Source organism: Pocillopora verrucosa, chromosome 4 (genome assembly GCF_036669915.1).
Source record: "Pocillopora verrucosa isolate sample1 chromosome 4, ASM3666991v2, whole genome shotgun sequence".
Taxonomy (NCBI): domain Eukaryota; kingdom Metazoa; phylum Cnidaria; class Anthozoa; order Scleractinia; family Pocilloporidae; genus Pocillopora; species Pocillopora verrucosa.
In genome coordinates this window covers 23,379,603-23,395,501 of record NC_089315.1, presented here as the reverse complement: position 1 = coordinate 23,395,501, position 15,899 = coordinate 23,379,603, and the positions used below count along the sequence as shown (strand labels likewise).

Here is a 15,899-nt window from a genome sequence, read left to right as displayed (position 1 = left end):
CAGTCACTCTTACGAGTTAAAAGGTTAAACGCTTCATCTCAAACTTTTCTCACAAGAATTTCCCAACAAAAATTAAGTCTAGAGTCAAAAGAGGCGGAAACATCAGGAATATATTCAGACAAAAATGCATTACCCACGCCTAATTTCCTCTCTTCTCCAAATTCATTTAATATAGATATATATCTGGGAGATAAAAATTGACGGTAATGACTGAACATTAGGCTGTATCTTAGAGCTACCAAGTTAGGAAAGAACCCAAGTTGATGACAGTGAGAATAATAGTAAAGGACGTAGGAAACACAAGACAGAGAATTCTAAATGTATTGGTATTGCTAACAGGAGCTGGGCTTGAAAAAGATGCCATGATGACTAAATGAAGACGAGTGAAATTTTTCAGTAATTAATACATTACTGAAGTGATGATGAAAATAAAGCCTAAAACATTCAGGCTTGCACAGGAGTTGAGCCTAATATTGCCTCCTGTGATACCAGTGCAGTGCTGATCTACCAACTAAGCTAACAAGCCAATTGGGAGCTGGTCATTTTGCTGGGTTGTAATAAACTAGTGTAGTGATGAATGGATGACAGTGAATATAATACATTTGAACTGCAGATTAATAAATGAAAATGAGTGATCTCATCTTCATTATATATGATATCAGTATTATCCAGTGTGTCACAATAAATTTTTATTACAGTTAACTTTTTTTACAACAGTTAAAATTCATCAATTTTCACGCCTCAATGGCTAAATCTTCAAGCTGTTTCACAGCTATCAGTTGACCCAATTGAGATCCTCCTAAAACCAATTGTAATGAGGAATTCAAACAGACTTGGAAAGGTCCAAATTATAATCCATAGATTACTCTGTCTTCATAATTTTGTTACAGTCAGTGACAGAATACTGGGACCTTTAGAGTTAGCTCAAATTAGTGAACTTTAATAAAGATGTGGATTATAAAGAGCATTAGTTTCCTACTCAGATACCAACATGTTAGTCTCCTCTCCAGTCGTTTTTGGTTTTGGTCTAAACACACAATGCACTCTAACCCTTCATGTGGAGTAAGCAGGAAAGATCAAAGGCCACTCTGCATGCAAGGTTATCAAGTCATCATTCACTGGAAGACAATCTGTCAAGCAACTACATATGCACCAAACTACAGCTGAAGGAGACTCTTAACCCTTTCACTTCCAGGATTGCATCAGAAATTCTCCTTACTGTCTACAAAATAACTCTCATATTACTCTGGAGAATTTAGTATTGGATCAACTTGTAATCCTCTAAATGATATTTTTCTGTATTCTCATCACTTGATGCATGCTTGCTGTAATATTGATATTCGGAAATTTTGCCTTAGTGGTCACCCATGGGAGTTCAAGGGTTAATGTCCAAAAGCTTCAATTAAATATTAACATTGGAAAAGATTCAGACAATCTTGTGCAAATATTAACCAAAAACTGAAAAATAAATAAATACTTGCTGAAAAAATGAACAAAATTCAAATAAAATAAACTTTAAGTAACATGTGGGTATAAATCTAATGGCATAAGCAGACAACTTTTCATGAATTTTAAGTAATAAAACTCTTTACGAGAAAAATTGATAAAAAACAACTGGCCTTACAATTGAAACAAAACTAAGTTCTATTACAATTCTTCCAAAAAAGATGAACATAATATTCAATGAACTGTCTTACTAAAGCTCATACATCAAGCTACCCATAATAACAATCACAATATCTTATCTCTTGTAAGTTATTTTTTGATAAATAATTGGACATGCTTTACATTTTTACCCTCTCATATACTGGATTCTTTCCATAAATTAATAAAAGTGATTTCTTATCCATGTAACTTGCAATTTGTAGTGTTGTGCAAACAACAGAATACTCCATGCTGCAACCCTTTTGGCTGCCATGGCAAGTAAAAACATTTTGGCAACTAAATTTTCAGTTGAAGTTGCTGCTTAGGCAACCTGTATTGGCAGTCATGAATCAAATTCAACCATTCTCATAACTTAATCTCTCTGGTGCAAAGTTCAAGATAAATAGACAAGGATACAAAATAAATTGAAATTGAATTGAGAAATTCCTTTTCAAACAACTTGACAAGACTAGAGTCTTACTAGAAATCTGTAAGGTTTACTTAGTTACTGGACATTTCCACCCTACATATCTACGTCTAATTTCTTTTCCCTAGAAACATCCATGAGAATCTAATTAAGCAAAATACAATATAAATTGGACGTAATAGGTATATGAATGTGAAATACACCATTATTGATATTGTTGTTGTTATTGATATTATTCCAGTAAAATAGTATGGGAGCAAAATTTAATCATGTAGTTTGATCATCTGCATCAATCTTTTACACCCAAATATCAGTATCCATTTTTTCCATAACCCTTCCTTTGATCCTGACAAGGAGAATTTGTTTTACAGTCATAGCTTGTTAGGTTAACGATCATTTCTTTTCTTCTCATGATCTTAACGAATGATTCAGCAGTATTACTTTAGGAGAAATAAGATGCTGGTCATTCTTGGGGTTTAAGTAGACCTGAGAAGGACCATTATCAGTAGTAGTGAATAGCATTTTAACATCAGTAGCAGAAGTCTTCATCAGAGTCACATGAAGAATTATTGTCAGTGATGTGCAATATGTCCAATTTGTGTAAACTGATTAGTCAGTTTTGTTGTGATGTTATAAGAATATCAGACTGCTTGATCAAATTCCCTTTAGGTCACTTCAGGGAGTAAAATGGATTGAGAACCAAAAATGTTTGAATGAAGTATCTAACGTCCAGAAGTGATAAATATGACACTCCTTTTAGAGTTATATATATCATCCAAGAAACAAGAAAGAAGAATGGACAAACCTAATAGTTAGCAGGTGTAACCTTGATACAATACCCAATTCTCTTCACTAAGTTACAAGGAAATATATAGCAGCTTACATGGCGAATTACTAGTCATATCCTAGGAGTTTACAGGCAAATAAAAAGTAGAATAAAAATTGAAAGTTTTACCACTTAACCCTTCAACTCCCATGATCTTAAGTGACCAAGACAGAATTTCTCCTAACAATATCAATACAAAATCAAGCACATAAGTAATGAGAATAAAGGAGAATTTCAAAAAGAAGATTATTGGTTGATCCAATACAAAATTCTCAGAAGTAACATTATAAGTTTTGTATAGCAGAAAGTAATGAGAATTACCAATAAGATCTTGGGAGTGAAAGGGTTACATAAAAGCCAGCAAGACCATAACTTAAATTTCTGTCCTAAAATTAAATAAGGCTGCACATTCACCAAAGCAATACTTATCACAGTAATTGAGACATTACAGAAAGTACGATGCAAGCTGTGACATTTTATCCTTGGGTCTACCTCTGCCCTTTCCTCTCCTACCACCCCTGCCACGCCTTCCTCCTCTGCCTCGCCCTCCTCTGTACATGGGGTGCTTTGATGCTGCATGGGACATTTTGACCAGAGGTACAAGCAGTGGATCACAGAAGAGACAACCGACATGTTGGGTCTTTTCACCGGGCAGTGGTGACTTGGTGCGGTTGAAATCAATGTTCAGAAGAGTTGTCCCACATTCACACTCCTGATCTGTGGCACTCACTCGGAATGCATCTTCAAATACATGTATCACCAGATTACATCTGTTACAAGCAAGTTTCCACTTGGGAGCTGAGGTTGGATCAAGCACAAGGCTTCCACTATCGCACTCAGTGCAGTCAGCTATGCCGAGACTCACCTCAGAGTGGGCGCATGTGGGATGTGTACACTGATTACAGCCCATACCTTTCCGCATTTCTGAGAAGGGCGGATGGTTGTAGCAGTAAGGGCAAACTAAGGTACTCTTTCCCCTCCCTCCAGTAGACCACAACACCAACTCAAACTCATCCAAGGGACACTTCAGTTCCTTGTACAGTTTGATGCTTCCATTTTGTGGAAGACTATATGTCTCATCACAGTTGGCACAATGCAGGCGCGTTGGTTTAGCACTGATGTACTTCATATACCTGTTACATTTGCCACACCTTGACAAGGCCTTGCCAGTATCTTTGAGTGGTGTAAATGATACTTCAAAAAGCTCATCCATGCTTGTGATGGTTTGCACAAAATAAACAAATTTCCTTGTGAAGATTTCAATGGCATGTTGCAAAACAGAATCAAATTCTGCCTTCCCAACAGCAATTAGGTTTAATTGCTGCTCAACAGCTGATCGCATGGTGGGTAGAACAAGCTGAGGATCAATTTTTTGGTAGCCATGTACCAACACAATTCCAAGAGGGGTTGGTTGAAGCTTTCGACCACTGAGTACCTGGACATAGTTTCTTTCACAGATGTTATTAATGTGAACAGAAATACTTGCATCTGTTCCAATACAGTGCTTCTCCATCAGTGAAATGAGCTCACTCTCTGTGAGGTAATCAGGAGGTGAAGTTTGTCTTTCTTCAAGTTTCACTTCTGCAATTTGATATGAATCATGCTGCTGACAATGAGGCATCCGTTCATCACTGGAAATTGCCTGCCAGTCCATCACAGACGTGAAGCCTGGGTTGGTCACAGCTTTACCAGTGAATGAAAAGGCTTCCTGCTCAATTGAAAACTTCACTGTTGTTTGCAAGTATTTACAGTCATAGCTGACACTGGCTATAAAAGATCTTGTGATCAACTCATATAATCTCCATGCATCACCCCCCAGCTCAGCTTCACTTGCAGGCTTCATTGGTGTTATGGGTGGATGGTCACCAGCATCATGCCCCTTCCTTGGCTTGTTAATACCCTGCTCTAGAAGTTCTCGTACAGATGAACCCCAGCTGGAGTTTGTCTGCTGCTGTCGGAGAGTTCCCTTCAGATCAAAATTTTCTGGGTAGTGAGTTGTTTCTGTACGAGGATAGCTGATGTAGCCTTGTGTGTAAAGCCTCTCTGCTATTTGCATGCAGTGCTGGGGACCCATATTAAGCCCTGAAGAAGCCATACGTAACATTTCAATAGTGTTTAAAGCAATGGGCCTTTGTTTGGATTTCTCCTTTTTGGAAACACCAACCACAGTTGCTGACCTTGATGACTTGACAGCTTTTTGAAACATGACAGCTACCTCTTTATCAAACAGTCGACCCCTGTCCCAGTCAAGCTGCAAGGTCTGACCACTTGGGTGGAGTACCTGGGTTTTAAGTACCCAGAAAGGTTCAGGTTTGAACGACTGTATCTGGTCGTGACGTTCCACACAAAAGCCTAGAGTTGGTGTCTGACAGGGGCCATAAGAAATCAGCCCACTATCCAAGTCACCATATTTCCCCTGGAAGTACTTTGTCTGAAATCGCGTAAATGCACAACCAATCCTTAGGTCCAGCTCCTGCCGAGCATCAACTGACCTAGCCTCATTCCTATTAGGCTCGCTTAAACGATGCATGGCACTGCAAATGTCAGTCTCTGTTATGGCAGAAAACTTCGCACGGAATACATTCTTGTTGCCTGATTTCTTATTCATAACAGGCCTGACGCAATCCAGCACCTCAAAACAGATGTTCTCCCCTTCTTTGTCGCAATCCAACCACAGAACAATGTAATCGACGCCTTTTCCCTCCTGCTGCAAGAATCTAGGCATTTGCAGTTTTTCGTTTGCCTCTTTCTTCAGCGTTGCAGCCGTGAAAAGTTCCTGAGGATTAACAGCGTCCCAGTTATTGAACTTGTGATGGAAATCCAAGGTCATTACGTGCCCACACACAGAGGTCATTTTAAATTTCACCGGCTCTTTGTTGAACTGTCCGTCATACTCGTGTACTGAACAAGCTCCATTGAGCCCCTTTCGCGTCCTCATCTGTCCCTTAGAGAGAAATTTGGCGATTGACTGAGCCAGGGAAGGCTTCTCTGCTACCATAAGTACAGTCTTCATAGTTACTGGGAGATGTTTCTGGGCTGCAAAGGAAGCCTCAAAATACTGAATACAAATAAAATTTTTAGCATTCCTCCACGTGGCAATTAGTGATTACCGAAGCGGTGTAATGAGCAAACACATGCGCTGAGCCTTCACTTGCTACCTGTCAGAGGATTCTTTTCCTAACTGAGTATGCTCAAAGATGGCTCTGACCCAGGTCTCCATGGAATTTGTATACATAGAATATGAAAAACAAGAAAACATCCACTAGTTCAGCTGTGTGACAAAATTATAGGCTGAACGTTTTCATTTCGAAACATCTGGTCCATGACATTTGAAACTTAATCACAGCCTCTGAGTCACTTATGGTGATGTATTTTCCCATAAAAGGACGGTTAGAGTCGCTTTAAGTTTGTGCTGTCACAGGGAAAGTTCAAATCTCAACGAACATAGCTTCAGAACATGGCTGAAGTTGCGATCGATACAGAAAGCTCTAGAGACCCCAGTTCGCGACGAGGACGTCGTAAAAAGAGAATGTCAAGAGAAATTGACGATTACAAAAACGAAAGTATAGAATCACCGAGCTCTCTACCAGAGAGAATTCCTCTTCAAGATGTTGCAGACGGCGACAAAGGTGGAGTGACTCGTAGCGCGTCGAATAATTCTGGTGATCAAGAGGGAAGCTCAGGGATTCCGCAATCAACTTCGGAAAGAAAAAACCGTGCTAGAAGACAGAGAAGAAGGTCCAGGATGGAAAATGGTAACAAAATAAAGTATTGATTTTATAATTCCTCTTATTCACAAGCTCTAAGCCTGCCGTAGCTGCGAGATTACAGGTTATAGACTAGTTTAGATAGTAAAGCCCGCTCAGACTTTCCTGATCCTCGTAGTATTTGGCTTTGTCAGTCATTCAGTTGATAGCAGCACCCAGCCCTTCTGTGGGAGACATAAGTTCAAGACCAGTAGAAGTCTCATTTGATTTTGTTAGCTCCACAATCTGGAGTTGTTGTTTTAACCTTATCATCTATTGGTTAAACATGATTTATTTGATTTTTCCATTAGATTGTGCCCTAAGTTTTGTTTTAGAGAAAAAAGAGTTTGGGTTAATATACCTTTTACCTGTCCTTCAGAAAATCTTGATACCTTATTTCCTAGAATATTCCCCAAGAGCGCTTGTTTGAAAATTTTTGCAAAAAGGAAGGCACTTAGTCTAGGGGGCTCTTATTATTTTCCTGTATGGATTCCTCTGAAGTTTAAGCGTAAAAAGTTAGCAGCAGTAGAAACAGGTTTTCTTTGTATTGATTTCCTACTATTTAAGAAAGTGATGTTGGAATAGAGGACTTATTCAAGAGGGCACTTGATTGACATCATCAACTTTGAAACTCTTTATGGTGGCAAATTTACCTCATCAAGTCTGTTGATAATACTAAATTACCCTGTTATACTATCCCACCAATGCAGGTTTTTTAGAAACTTACCCCTGTTATTTATATGTTTGACATTATGGCCTTGGAAATGGGTGCTTTTTGGGGAGAGAGTGCCTTTTGGAGTATGGGTACTTATTCAAGGAAATGTGATACTTTCGCTCTCTGGAGTGACCTAAAGTATGAATACATTTTCAGGTAGAAAGGTGAAGAGAAGAAAAATATTGTGATTGAATTAAATAAACCGGTTAAATTCCAGTGGACACTGGCTGCCTATTTTGATATAAGTAATCAAAACAATTGTTACAGAATGGTTTCTAACATCAAAAAGAATTTACATCAGAATTCAAAAGCACCTGGGCAATTTTACTAACACAGTTGCTTGTCTTTTGGATTATTCAACAATAATTACTTGTCTTAGGTGAATAATTGTTCAATTAATTTACTTTTATTCAGGAGATGTTTATGATGGAATGGAGTCTAAAACACTAGATATACCAGAAAAGAAAAGATATAAACGCCCTGCATCTGGTGTAACTCGCCATGCCAGATCAGCCAGTGCTGAGGTCATCAATAGGGACGAGGAGGATATGATGGGAGATGCTGAAAACTTTACTCCTGCAAGGAGAAGGCCAAGAAGGAAAAGAACACATGGTGAATTTATTTTTTGTTTTTTTTTTTTAAGTTTTTAAGCAAAATGTATGGTACTCTTTCTCTTTGAAACTGATATGTTTGGCTAGCCATATCAAGCTCAAGGCATAGAACTTTCTCTATTTTTCCTTTATGGACCACAAGGTTACTTGTCCAAAAAATCTGACAACAACTGCAGGGTAAAAAGCTGGACTTGTAGGGAAATTAATAGCCACATTTTGCATTTCAAAATCAAACACTTGTAAGGTACACACTAACCTAAAATGATACTTATTTTTCTTTTTGTAAGCAGTTATTATTTGTATGGCTTGTGAAGTTATTAGTTATGGACAAAATAAATTATCATTTGTCCAAAGTTAGGTTAAAAGATGTCCCAGATGTTTAGAAATCTTAAGTTTTCTAAGGAGAAAGGAACACCTTTTAGGAGAATGGGTATTTGAAAACATAATGCATGGTGTAATTAAGACTTAATTTTGAACACCTGGAAAAGTGTGAAAATTAAAAAGAAACCCACAAAAATGTGGGAAGAGGTCTCAAGTTTTTTTCAGAGCTTTAAAAGGTTACCCAAATTTCATGATAAATTACAAGTACCTTGGCATGGCCAAAGAATTGTTTTTGCCATAATCAGATAACTTTCAGTTTGGGGCAGACCTTTAACAACCGTCCTCCTGCATGAAATGTTGTCATTTGACTCAGAAGCTTGAGCATGGAAAATCTAACTACTGGTTTTAGAAAATTTTGTAAGTTACTGTAGACAAAAAATGTACAAAAAAGTTTATGTAACAACTCATGAGTTTTGTTTCAGGTTCCCGAGATGTCATCAATGGTGAAGAATATACTTATGACTATGATGGATATGACGGCCCAGGAGACTCAAAGAGGACAAGACCAAAGAAAAATAAAACAAAGAAGTCTCAAAGGTGCATAATGAGTTTTCCTTTCTTGAGTTGACCCTCCTCTGGTATGAGTTTGTTACTTACCAACGGCATGTGGCAAAATTGTGGTCTATTTTATCATGAGCAGTGGTGGTGAAATTTCCAACACAGTGATTGGGAAAAGGAGGCACTCTGTATGCTGTGAGTAAGAATTGCTATTCCAGGCAAGCTGTGCTGGAATTCCCCAAACAAGAACCTAAAAAAAATTGATGTGCTCATTGCTTCATAGAGGACCAAGATTATCTAGGAATTTAGTTGTATTTGTGGTATGAGTATGATGACTTACTCAGTGTGAAAGTGATGTTTGTTAATAAAGAAGAAGTTCAGCAATTTGAAGTGAAAGATTTTGTTTTAATATGCAAAGTAATGATTTTTCAAAAGGCTTGTACCTGCATATATGCTGCACCCCTAACTTTGATCCCATATTTGCAAAAAAGAAAAGCTGTGGTCTGTTTGCAAATAAATGCAGTATATTTTCTCAGTATATTTTTCTCAAATGAGATTAATAAAAATATTTTTCATTTTATTAATTCTCAGACAGCAAACTGGAACATCAGCAGAGGAAGACAACTATAATGCCGATAATGATGAAGAAGGTTAAAGGATTGATTTTTTTTGTATATTGACATGTTTCCTTGAGTGTAAATAATTTAAAACCTTTTTAAATTGGTGTAAGTTCCAAATTAAGGTAAGGTAAAATTTCAGCGTTAATTAAAAACCATGTGCCTTGATATTTAAAAGGATTTTGTTTAAAAAAAAATTGTTTTAAAGTTGAAATCATTCAGGTGTGTGAACACCTATCCTGTTAACCCTTTCACCTCCAGTGGTGATTAACATATAACTTCTCCCCACAATATCCATATATAATCCTGCAAACAGGTAATAAGAATACTCAAACTAATCAGGTTGAAGTTGTTATCTTGATCTAAAAAAAAATTTTCACCACTAACTTGTAAGGGAATGGGTAGCATTAACTACCAGATCTTGGGAGTCAAAGGTTTAAAGTTTTGTCTTACAAGCTTTCAAAGAGTGATTATGTATTTGTTTGTATCTAATTTGAGTTTATTTGTGTATTCTTACTGTTCATTACAGCTTCAATAGTTGACTATTATAAAGTGGACAAAGAAGACATTGTTGTGAGCAACACCTCAGAAACATCACCCCCTGCCCTACCCCCTGTGGCTCAGACCTTGCCAAGTCAACCACTAGATGTTGTTTTTATTGAACGAAGAGGTGAGAATCGTTGATTCACTGAAATAAAAGTTGACAAAAAGAAAAAAAAAAGAACTGTACCAAGTAACGCATGGTATAGATGGTAAAGATACAGTCTTGTTTTCAAAATAAAATCCTTTATCTGGTAGAAGTGACATACAATTTTCTCACAATCTGAAGACTCAAAATGATTGTGTCTTATTTGTGCCCTTGTAGTGATCTCTTTTTTAAAATACATGATTATGTAACCATATTAATATCTCTTAATCAACTTACAGCTTGTTTTAAACAAATTCTCCTTGCCAGCTCTTAACCCTTTCACTCCCACAAGTGACCAAGACAGAATTTCTCCTTACAATATCAATACAATATCAAGCAGGCAGGTGATGAGAATGGATAAGAATATCAATCATGGGATCATTAGTTGATCCAATACCAAATTCTCTGAACTAACATCATAAGAATTGTATTGCAGATAGTAAGGAGAATTACTAATTAGATCTTGGGAGTGAAAGGGTTAAGGAAATGTATTAGAGAACAGTGCGGATAATATGCATACTGTTGTTAGGGTGTGAAGGATTACCAGATTTTTCTTACTTTGAATAAGGAAAAAGAAGTCTGTTAATGTTTCATTCTAGATGGCCAGGGATTTACACGGGAGAGAAAAACAAGGTTAATGCAAATGGAAGAGGAGAGAAATAAAGAACCTGAAAAGATTCCCTCCTCCATGAAGATGACAACTGCTGAATTTGCTGTGGTATGCTTAGTCACTGATTAAGTTGTTAGATTGTTCTCACCATTATATAGGTCATGATAAAAACCCTTAGAAACCCCAACCCTGTAAAATTTGTCTTCTTGCGCAATTCCAGTTACATTGAAGCATGAAATGTAAAATTTTGCAGCTGGTTACTTTTCAGTTGCAAAAGAATGTTGTACACTTTAAGGGTTAGGGTAGACTTTTTATTTATTTTTTTTTTCATTGGAAAGCTAAGACTATGCAACAGTGGAAGCCAATTTAATGTATCTTTCCAAGAAGAATACATGTTTTTGTCTGGCGTATATATGTCCCAGAATCACATGTCAGAGAGTTTTTTCAAATTTCAAAATTTTCCAGGAAGGCAAGCCACAGGACCCCCCCCCCCTCCCGAAGGGCATATTTCAAAGCAACTCACTATGTCTGTTACACAAGCATAACTCAATTCAGCTGCCTTCTCAGTTTAAATTATACATCTATCTAATGACAGCCCTGAATTTTTTTAAAAAGTTTCAGAATTACTTACAGAATTTCATTGTTGTTGGCATGGCTAATTCAATGATATCTTTCTTTTTTCTTTATCTTTTTCAGTCAGTGCATAAAGCCTTTAGATCTTTTTCTGTTTTCTGCCATGGACTTCTTGCAGGTTGTCACAGACTGAAATGGCTTTTAAATATTATGCTAGCACAAGTTTTATGATAGGCATCTCATTTCTTCAGTATCACACCTGAATCACACATTAGGTCTGCATTAAGAAAGGATTAAGGAAATGATCGTCAAATAAAGAAGCCTTGGGTTGAACAAATTCTCCTTGTCAGCACCTTAAGGAATATATCAAGAATATTATGGAGAATATACATACTGATGTTAGGGTTTAAAGGGTTAACTAGTGGTAACTTGCATGTTCCTACCCCTTAGGCAGTTTGTTTGTTTTTTTTTTACCTTAAGTTCTAGTGAACTCTTTGTGCTGTTCTGTGCTTTGACTAGCTGATGTGTTTGCCTTGGTTTTGACATTACAGCTCTCCATCAAAAAGTTCTCCAAACGGTTAACCAGTTTTGTGTTCCACTCTGTTTCAGGTCTAGCACTTTGCCAGGTCATCTTTGTTTACTCGCTTAGTAATAACAGCCAAGGTGATGTGGTCTTCCTGGAAAACTACTACAAGTTGGCACAACCTTTACAGTCACTATACTACATGCTGTTTGCAATCTGTACAGTGTCTGTCTTTGACAGGTTCGCATTATTTTTAATTTTGACGTCCATCTGTGCTATGATTAACAAATATATTCCATGTTGCCATATTGTCTTCTGGGATCTTCTACTGAACAGATGCATGACAACCTGGAATCTCTGTATTATATGATAAAAAAACAAAATGTTGTTAAAGGTTATGTCATCTCTGCAGTTGTCATCCAATAGATCATTAGTAAGAGCCATGTACAACTCAGGTTATCATATAATTTCATTGAGGTAAGGGTTCTTTAAGGACTTACTCTATAGTGTTTAGTGTAATTTTGTGTGAAGTGCTAACCACCAGCTCCTTGATTGTGATCACAAAGTATTAATTTGGTAAGGAAGAAAAACAAAAGAGAAGCACAATTGAACCTTGAAAGAACAAGGATGGTCGGGAATATAGAAGACTATTACAATGGATATTATATTTTAAGTCAAATTATACAAGCATTTTTATTGGTTGTCGCTAATGATCTATTGGAGGACAGACACATACATGATGTCACAATTAACCACATTTTGGTTTTTTATCATATAAAACAGATTCAATTTTGCCGTGGGTCTGTACGGTAATAAATCACAGTGACACTCTGTGACACATCAGTGACACTCAGCTGGGTCTCCTGTGCCACTTTTCTGTTCTTACCACCTTTTGCCGTCATCTGTTATCTATTTGTGCAGGTAGTAGCATGATTTCGAGTGCAATTTCGTGTTAATAAGCACGAATAAATTTTTCAAAAACAACAATATTTTACGAGCCCGTAGGGCGAGTGCAATTTGTAGTCTTTGAAAATTTATAGGTGCTTATTTACACCAAATTGTTATGGAAATCATGTTGTTACTTGTTAATAATTTACATGAAAAACTCATCACAGAAACTCGAGAAGGACGAAGTTTTGGTAGCGCGCGCACTATTTGTAATTTGCACTCGCGTTACATTAAAAATTCACTCATTTTCAGCCAATCAGACGTGCGTAATTTTTTCATTTACGGTATACTGTTTATATGATAAGCCCAGTCAGACATGTTTTTTGATTGGTTCTTATGATCTGTTGGAGAAAAGACACGAAGATGATGTCACAATTAAAAACATTTTACCTTTCTTATCATATGAAAAAGATTCTATGTAACGCGTACTTTTGTTATATTCACAGGTACGATATGGCAAATCCACGGTCTGGCTTTTTCCGGGACTTGCTGTCGAGACCATCTAGAATTCTTTCAATAAGTGGTGCGTAAGAAAAAAATACAGTTTATCAGTATTCACCGCCACGAGCTAAACAGGCTCCTCTTGTCAACTTACAATACAATTAGGTTCACGTGAGATGTGGTGACTTCATTGTGGTCGGGTCTTCTGTTTTTCTCGTGAATCTGCTTTCTATTGGATCTCCACCTCGCCCACTGTTTTCCTTCCCCTGCCCCAATCAATGTTGGCAGGTAGCTACAGGAAGGGCTCCTGTCTAGGTTTAGGGTATTTGCCAGCTACGGGAGTGGTCTTTCTTGTGACGATAGGCTGGACATAGTGGAAGCCTCTTGATACCCCAGGCACAGTCCATTTAACACTTTGACCCCTACGAGTGACTAGCATCTAGTTTCTCCTTATAGGATCACCCCTGAATCATACATTAAGGTCACGAGAATGAATGAAATGATTACCAACTGAAGAAGCTCCTTATTATTAAAAAAATTCTCCATGTTCGTACGGTAGGAAATGTTAACACTGATGAAAGGACCTAAAGGGTTAACGAAGTGGTTGGTTAATCTTCATGAGATCGCTTTCCTTTCATCTCTTTTAGCACCTCTGCGTTAAGGGAAATATTCTTAGTCCCGTTTAATCATAAACCTTGAAATTTTTTAACAATTTTGGCTTTTTTTTTCGTCTTTGACAGCATACCTCTTTGCTATGGTCTTTTCAATAAGTGTGGCCAACATAGACGACAGAATCAGTTTGTACAAGGTACACAGCGACTTATGGTGAGTTTATGTCTTTTCGAGAAAGCATAAGTTTAAGGGTTTTGCGCTCGTTATCAGAATTACATTATTGCTCACAGTGGAATTTTGATAGTGCCTTTGTTGAAGAACGAGAGTCCGGAAAATCCAAGCCCGATATAAGGGCTCTAGATTACTGAATTGTTTTATCTCTTCTTTGCAAAATCAAACAAGGTATTGGGGCGTCTTCTTTTCGACTGTGTTGGGTTGAGAGGTAAAATTAAGAGAAGAATATACACAGTTATCTGTGGTTCGAGGTATCAAAAAACCAATCATGACTTGGTCGCCTGCGTTTTCCAGCGCTTTGTGCAGTTGAGTTGTTTTTATTTTGAGTTCTCATTGGCTCTTACGGTATTTTCCTTTTTTCTGATTGGCCTAGATGATTGCTGTGGTTTTGGTTTTACAACACTCGATCAAACAGCGCTCTCTGCAAGGCTCAAGTGAAATAAATTCCCCAATATTTGGCTCTTGATGTATTTTCTGTGTTTGTTTCCATTCGACTGTTTACCTTGTTTGTTTGTTTGTTTATTGCAGGGGACACGCGGAGACTTCTTCGTTGTTGGATACTTGGAGGATCATCAACCTCATGCGCGTGTTAGGGGCCGTGTTGGGCTGGGTACTAGTATCAGCTCAGCCGTCAGACGAATGTACGGCAGGTAAGTAGACAGTTTATTTTCATCTGAAATATCTTGGCTTTTGAAACGGAATGTGTTACGAATACGGAGTTTAAGACATAGTAAATTACCTGGTCTTAGAATTCGTTGCTTTTATTTAGAGGTGATTTAACAATTTTAGCCTCTTTCAATGTTAATTTAAAGTTTAACTCATGATAAAGAAATTAACCCCTCAACTCCCATGAGTGACCGAGACAGAATTTCTCCTTACAATATCAATATAAAATCAACCAGATGAGTGATGGGAATAAAGAATAATATCAATTTGGGGATAATTAGTTGACTCAATACTAAATTCTCTGAATGAACACCATAAGAATTGTTTGGTTGACAGTAAGGAGAATGACTAATTTGATCTGAAGTATACCGTTATGGTAATCCAAAACGGAATGATGGTTACACCCAAGCTCTACCTGTTCGTTTGACTTCGATGATTTCTTCTAACAGAGAACTTGTACGAGGGAGAACTGCTGCCCGGGGAACAGAGGCTCGTGCAACAACGAGCAGCCAAAAGTGAACCTCAGCTTGTGGTGTAATCATGTGAAAACACGGTTGGAGACTGGGTCGAGCTACACCCAAACTTGAGTCGTTTCACACTCAAGACGTGTTTAAAAGACACGTGACAAGACGGGAATTGTAAACAAGGAATGTTACGTATGAGTGCAGCACAAGAGGTCGCTTGTCTCCAGTTAACCTTTAATTATTGCACCGAAGGCGACCATGATGTATCTGTTCTTTAAATAGAGATATTGTTTAGACTTTCAGAAATACCTGAAGTTTGAAATTTAGTAATAAAAAAAGTACTCTGTAAGGAAACTTGTATGAGATAATCATAAAGGGAACAGCAGCTCTAAGTCGGAATAATTATGAGGATCGAAACGCACCAATGACAACAGACACAGGTGCTACATATAGGGACACCTAAAACTTTGTAGGCTACGTGTAGCCGTACCCTCCCTCCCAAGGTGAAACGGAGGCGAGGGTTTCCTTATAAACTAACTGATGGTACAAGTGCCTTGATTAGTCAAAACCTATCATTAATTACACAACCACAGTTCCTTTTTAAGCAGTAGGCCGCATTTTCAATCACGAGTCGGAGGCGAGTGATTAACAAACTTTTCTCGTATTCTCCCGACA

At 37.6% G+C, this 15,899-nt stretch overlaps 2 protein-coding genes across 2 annotated transcripts; one reads left to right on the top strand and one right to left on the bottom strand.

Moving 5' to 3' along the window:
* Positions 1-676: 676 nt before the first annotated feature.
* Positions 677-5,988, bottom strand: LOC131774978 (DNA topoisomerase 3-beta-1). Its single transcript, XM_059091078.2, has one exon. It carries the CDS (start codon positions 5,908-5,910, stop codon positions 3,343-3,345), a length of 2,568 nt encoding a protein of 855 aa, XP_058947061.1. The 5' UTR covers positions 5,911-5,988; the 3' UTR covers positions 677-3,342.
* A 137-nt stretch (positions 5,989-6,125) lies between these two features.
* LOC131774940 (transmembrane protein 237-like) lies at positions 6,126-15,578 on the top strand. Its single transcript, XM_059091035.2, has 12 exons — positions 6,126-6,652; positions 7,773-7,970; positions 8,773-8,887; positions 9,440-9,498; positions 9,995-10,135; positions 10,753-10,871; positions 11,460-11,514; positions 11,946-12,099; positions 13,254-13,330; positions 13,989-14,073; positions 14,623-14,744; positions 15,210-15,578. Exons 1-12 carry the CDS (start codon positions 6,355-6,357, stop codon positions 15,296-15,298), a joined length of 1,512 nt encoding a protein of 503 aa, XP_058947018.2. The 5' UTR covers positions 6,126-6,354; the 3' UTR covers positions 15,299-15,578.
* The last annotated feature ends 321 nt before the right edge of the window (positions 15,579-15,899 follow it).

What these genes read in the sequence shown, in the direction of transcription:
- LOC131774978 (XM_059091078.2), bottom strand. Translation starts at nt 5,910, where the DNA reads ATGAAGACTGTACTTATGGTAGCAGAGAAGCCTTCCCTGGCTCAGTCA.
- LOC131774940 (XM_059091035.2), top strand. Translation starts at nt 6,355, where the DNA reads ATGGCTGAAGTTGCGATCGATACAGAAAGCTCTAGAGACCCCAGTTCG. An exon ending in AAAACAAAGAAGTCTCAAAG is followed by an intron (nt 8,888 to 9,439) that starts GTGCATAATGAG and finishes ATTAATTCTCAG; the next exon opens with ACAGCAAACTGGAACATCAG. An exon ending in TGCCGATAATGATGAAGAAG is followed by an intron (nt 9,499 to 9,994) that starts GTTAAAGGATTG and finishes TGTTCATTACAG; the next exon opens with CTTCAATAGTTGACTATTAT.